The 4,532-nt window shown below is 54.5% G+C and overlaps 1 protein-coding gene across 1 annotated transcript in view; it reads right to left on the minus strand.

The window, feature by feature from the left end:
- Positions 1-1,484: 1,484 nt before the first annotated feature.
- LOC108524200 (anthrax toxin receptor-like) overlaps positions 1,485-4,532 on the minus strand; it is a 4,892-nt gene continuing 1,844 nt past the window's right edge. Inside the window, exons 2-7 of the mRNA XM_017865184.1 lie at positions 3,517-3,598; positions 3,365-3,398; positions 2,289-2,365; positions 2,143-2,211; positions 1,702-1,782; positions 1,485-1,611 (exon numbers count right to left, since the gene is read on the minus strand). Of these exons, the coding sequence (XP_017720673.1) occupies positions 1,504-1,611; positions 1,702-1,782; positions 2,143-2,211; positions 2,289-2,365; positions 3,365-3,398; positions 3,517-3,598 (451 nt within the window). The 3' untranslated portion in view covers positions 1,485-1,503. The remainder of the gene's footprint in view (positions 1,612-1,701; positions 1,783-2,142; positions 2,212-2,288; positions 2,366-3,364; positions 3,399-3,516; positions 3,599-4,532) is intronic.

The raw sequence follows: 4,532 nt of genomic DNA on the forward strand, positions 1-4,532 counted from the left end.
TGTCCCCACAGCCTAGTGCCAGGGCACCCTGCAGTGAGGAACAGGGAGGCTAGAGCCCAGCTGCTGGAGGGCCTGGTGGTTTTGCGAAGGGCCTCGTGCTGTCCCCATGGAGGGAGGACACCCAGGGCTCCCTTCATCTCCCGCAGCCGCAGTTGTGCAACTGCCAGCCATGCAGAGCTCCAGCCTGCACAGAAAGATCTCAGCACAGACAGAGGCATCACAGAGGCCCTCACAGGGCTGTCACCACCCATGCTGGGACCCTGGCTGGCAAGAGGGCATCCTCGCTATGTCCCAGACAGCATAAACAGGCACTGGGATTGATCCTGTAGGACTGAGGTGAGCCAAGGGTGTTTGTGTGGACACCTTTTTCGGGCTGTGGAGGTTTCCTTCTGCTTACAGGATGCTGTGGCATGTTGACGCCCCCACTTGTTCTTCATCCCCTGAGATAACCACTTGGTTCCTATTTCCTGTTTTGCTGATGTGGTAAATTACACAGATATTTCAGCTCCTGCACCTGACTGGCCTTCCTGGGAGGAGCCCTGGCTGCTCCAGGCCTGTGGTCTGGGTTACCTGCTGTTCCATGCCATTTGCTGGTGTTTCCCTGAGAGCCTCTCACACATGTCTTTTCTTGCTTTAAACTTATTGTTGTGAGGTAACAGCACACTAATTGTACATAGGTACTCACACTCCCACCCCCACATATTCCCTCCACACCAACAGACACTCACATTCACACCCATATGGGCTATACATCCACACCCACCCACCCATGCACACTGCACCACAAACACACTCAACCCACCCCGTACCACACACATCATACCACACACCCAAAGCACACGCACCCACACACCACACACATAAATAGCACACACACACCAAAAATACCAAAGACACATCACACATCCCATACATACACCACACACATCAGCAACACACTCCCAACTCCCCATATGACACAAACACACACTGGACTCCACATACCTGCATACCAGACAGCCTTCCCACACACCAGCAGCCTTCCACACACCAGGCAACCTTCCCACACACTCCCACAAGACCCCCACTCATGCCACACACACACTGCACATACACCACACACACACGCATATATGCCCCCTACATACACTCACACCCCCACATACATATTACACAGCACCTCAGCTCCCACACAACATACACCGCACAATATAACACACACAGATGCATCACTCATGCATACCCCACACACCACACTCACAGCACATCCACACACCCCGCACGATCACACACATTTCCACAGCACACAGACCATGTATTACCCTCTCCCGCAGACTTCACACACATCAAGCCTCCCACAGCACACCTTCCCACACTACACACACTGCACCCACACAAACTACACACACCCACCACACACACCAAACACACACACACCACATACATACACCACACTCACACTCCCCACACACATCCTCCCCCACACATACCAAGCAAATGCACACACTCCATACACGATTGCACTCATGCACACCACCCTGTGGCTACCGCGGGGCCTCCGCAGCTCTCACCTCCTACACACACAGTGGGAGGCTCCACCGATGTCACGTCAAGACAGACCTTTGACGTGAGCTGGAACACAGGAGGGGTGGGGCAGGACAGGGAGAGTGAGCTTCTGGCCACAGGAGCCAGGCCCCCAGCCCCTCACCTCTGCCCACTCACAGCATCAATGGTGTTTCTCATGGCCTTGAAGCCATTCTCCACTGCAAACACGTGGTCCGGGCTGTCTGCAATTGCTGTTATCTACGGAGAGCAGAGCTGGCTTGGATCCCCGCCAGGAGGTGAGGATGCAGCAGACTCCAGGCCCAGGGAACAGTGTCTTGCCCCCATGCTTTGGGGGCAGCAGAATGTCAGGCTCTGAATGTTGCAGCCTTCTCCAGCCAGCAGCCCACTCTTCGGGAGCGGGGAGCTCTTCCACCCTCCCCTCTGGCATGGTGGGATTTGTACAACATGCTGTCAATCACTTCTGCAGTGGCCATGGGTTGGCCCATCTCACTTGGGGCAGCTTAGACAACCGTCCTCAGGGTGGCCCTGGGAAAGCCACCTGGGACGCCTTTCCCCATTAGGCTCGAAAGTGGTGCCTGGTCACCCGTTTGGAATTACCTGGTCCAGCTTATAACCGGCCACACCCACGGTGTAAACGTTGGCCCCCAGTTTCCGAGCCTTTTGAGCCTAAGGGAAAGAAGGCATTGAGTATTAGTCATCAAAATTCATGGAGCAAAATGCTGGTAAGTATGAACTGGACTCACTTCTCTGAGAGTGTCCTGAAATGCATGTGCCACCAGTTCTCCATCAGTCATAGCAATAATCATGCTGGGAACCTTGTCTGTAGAAGAAGCAAAGAGTGGCCTGCTCAGCAAAGGCACCAGGAGTGACCTCCAGAAGCTCCGGAACCTCTGCAGGTAGCTGGGCCCACAGCACTGTCCACTCCAGGGCATGGCCAGGTGCCCCCACCTCATCTTCCAGAGGAGAGGCTGCCAAGACCCAAGCACCTGCCACCCAGAGACCCCCTAGAGTAAGGGAGGTCTCAGCCCAGCACCCATTTTACAGAGGAGGGGCTGAAAGGAGCACAGTCTTTCCCACCAGGCTGCCTGAACCCTCACTCACTAGCAGCCTGCACCACCTCTGCCTGAGAGCAGCTCCAGCCAGGACTCAACAATCACAGGCCTGTCCCACGGGCAGGAGGAGGAGCTGCTGGGCCCTCCTGTAGGAGACAGGCTCAGGGAGGCTCTCAGGGGGCTGGGTCTTGCTGTAAGCAGAGCCTGCAGGCAGCCCTGCCAACATCTCTGGACCCAGGAGTTCAGGACTCCAGGTCAGTGGCACCTGGGCAGGGAACCCCACAGCCACCTCAATGCCTTTCCTCACCAGCCCTGCCTTTTCCTGACAAGAGCTGCAGCAACACGATAGGGACGGGAGTTGGGGGCCCTGGACAGCCTTCTGTACCACATGAGACAGGTCAGGGAATGCAAGTCACTCGGAGGGGAGACATAGAAGGGAGGAGGAAGACTAAGGTGCGTGCAAGGGGGCAAACCCCTTGGCTCTTCTCTTTTCCTTTTCACACAGCCCAGCTGAAGGGCAAGCACCTCAGGGTTATGAGCACCAGGGGTGCACATGCAGGATCCCACACAGTTCTCAGAACTCCATGGGGCAGGGGCTTACTATGCTCATTGCACCAGGGAGGGACCTGGAGCTCAGAGCAGCTGAGCAACTTGCTCCAAGAGGCAGGGCAGGTGTGGCCTTGCAGAATCTGCACACAGAGCTCTCTGAGGCTCTCGCCCAGCTCTGTTCCCCCTATGGGACCACCATGGGGACGGCAGGTGCTTACTTCCGGAGTTGAATGTTTCAATCTGTTGAATTGCCTGCAAGAAAATGAAGAAATATTGAGCCTGGACAGTGAGATGATCCCAGTGATGCCCTAAGATTTTGTAGGTTAGGGTTAGGGTTAGAGTTAGAGTTAGGAGATCAAGGGGTCTATACCTTTCTAAATCCTGCCTGCATGAATGTGTGTCCATCAGGTACAATTTTCCGAAGCTGGTCAAGACCATTTTTTATTCTATTCCTGAAAAAAATTTAAAAAGGTGGTTGACCTGGAAAGACACTGACTGTTAAAAATCAGCTCCCAAGCTCTCCAGGAGCCACTGTTCTTTGTGCAAGGCCTCCCGGATGAAGGAGGGGGCCAGGCAAGGGCTTTGTACTGCTCATTCCTCATCGTGATTTTGACCAGAGATTTCAAGCCCTTCTAAGCTCATCCCAGTTACAGAGAATGCAGGGCTGGGGAACTTCCCCAGAGCCCTGCTTGGACCATCTCTGGTGACAGTGGGAACTTCCCATGGATGAGCAACTGTGAGTCAGGAACTGCACTGGGGCAGACATTCCTAACCCTAACCCTAACCCTAACCCTGAACCAGGAATGGGCAACTGAGAGCCAGCCATTGACAACGGGGTTGACATTCCTAATTCTAACTCTAATCTTCACCCTAACCCTAACCCTGAACCAGGGATGGGCAACTGAGAGTCTGCCACTGACAATGGGGCTGACATTCCTAACTCCTCTAACTCTAACTCTAACTCTAACTCTAGCCTTAGCCCTAGCCCTAGTCCTGAACCAGGGATGGGCAACTGAGAGTCAGCCACTGACAATGGGGTTGACATTCTAACTCTAACTCTAATCCAAACCCTAACCCTAACAAGGACTCTCTAGTGTTGGGCACTCCATCCTTTGACAGGTAGGGCTGCATTTGGGAAAAGTCATCCTGCCAAACCCCCAGCCCTACACCCAGCCCCGACGGCCCCAGACCCCTGACCCTGACTCAGTTTCCTGCTCTCTTTTTACCCTGACACAGGAAGTACCAAATCTGCTTAGTTAGACTGCCTGGCCTCCTTGACTTTACGTGCCCCTGAAACAAAAAGACCAAAGGCTGGAGAGGCAGCCCCGACGGCTGTGCATGCAGGGGCCGAACACTATCTGCAGGCTGGCTGGGGGATGTGGCCTG

The sequence above is a fragment of the Rhinopithecus bieti genome, unplaced genomic scaffold (assembly GCF_001698545.2).
Source record: "Rhinopithecus bieti isolate Rb0 unplaced genomic scaffold, ASM169854v2 scaffold_82454, whole genome shotgun sequence".
Classification (NCBI taxonomy): Eukaryota; Metazoa; Chordata; class Mammalia; order Primates; family Cercopithecidae; genus Rhinopithecus; species Rhinopithecus bieti.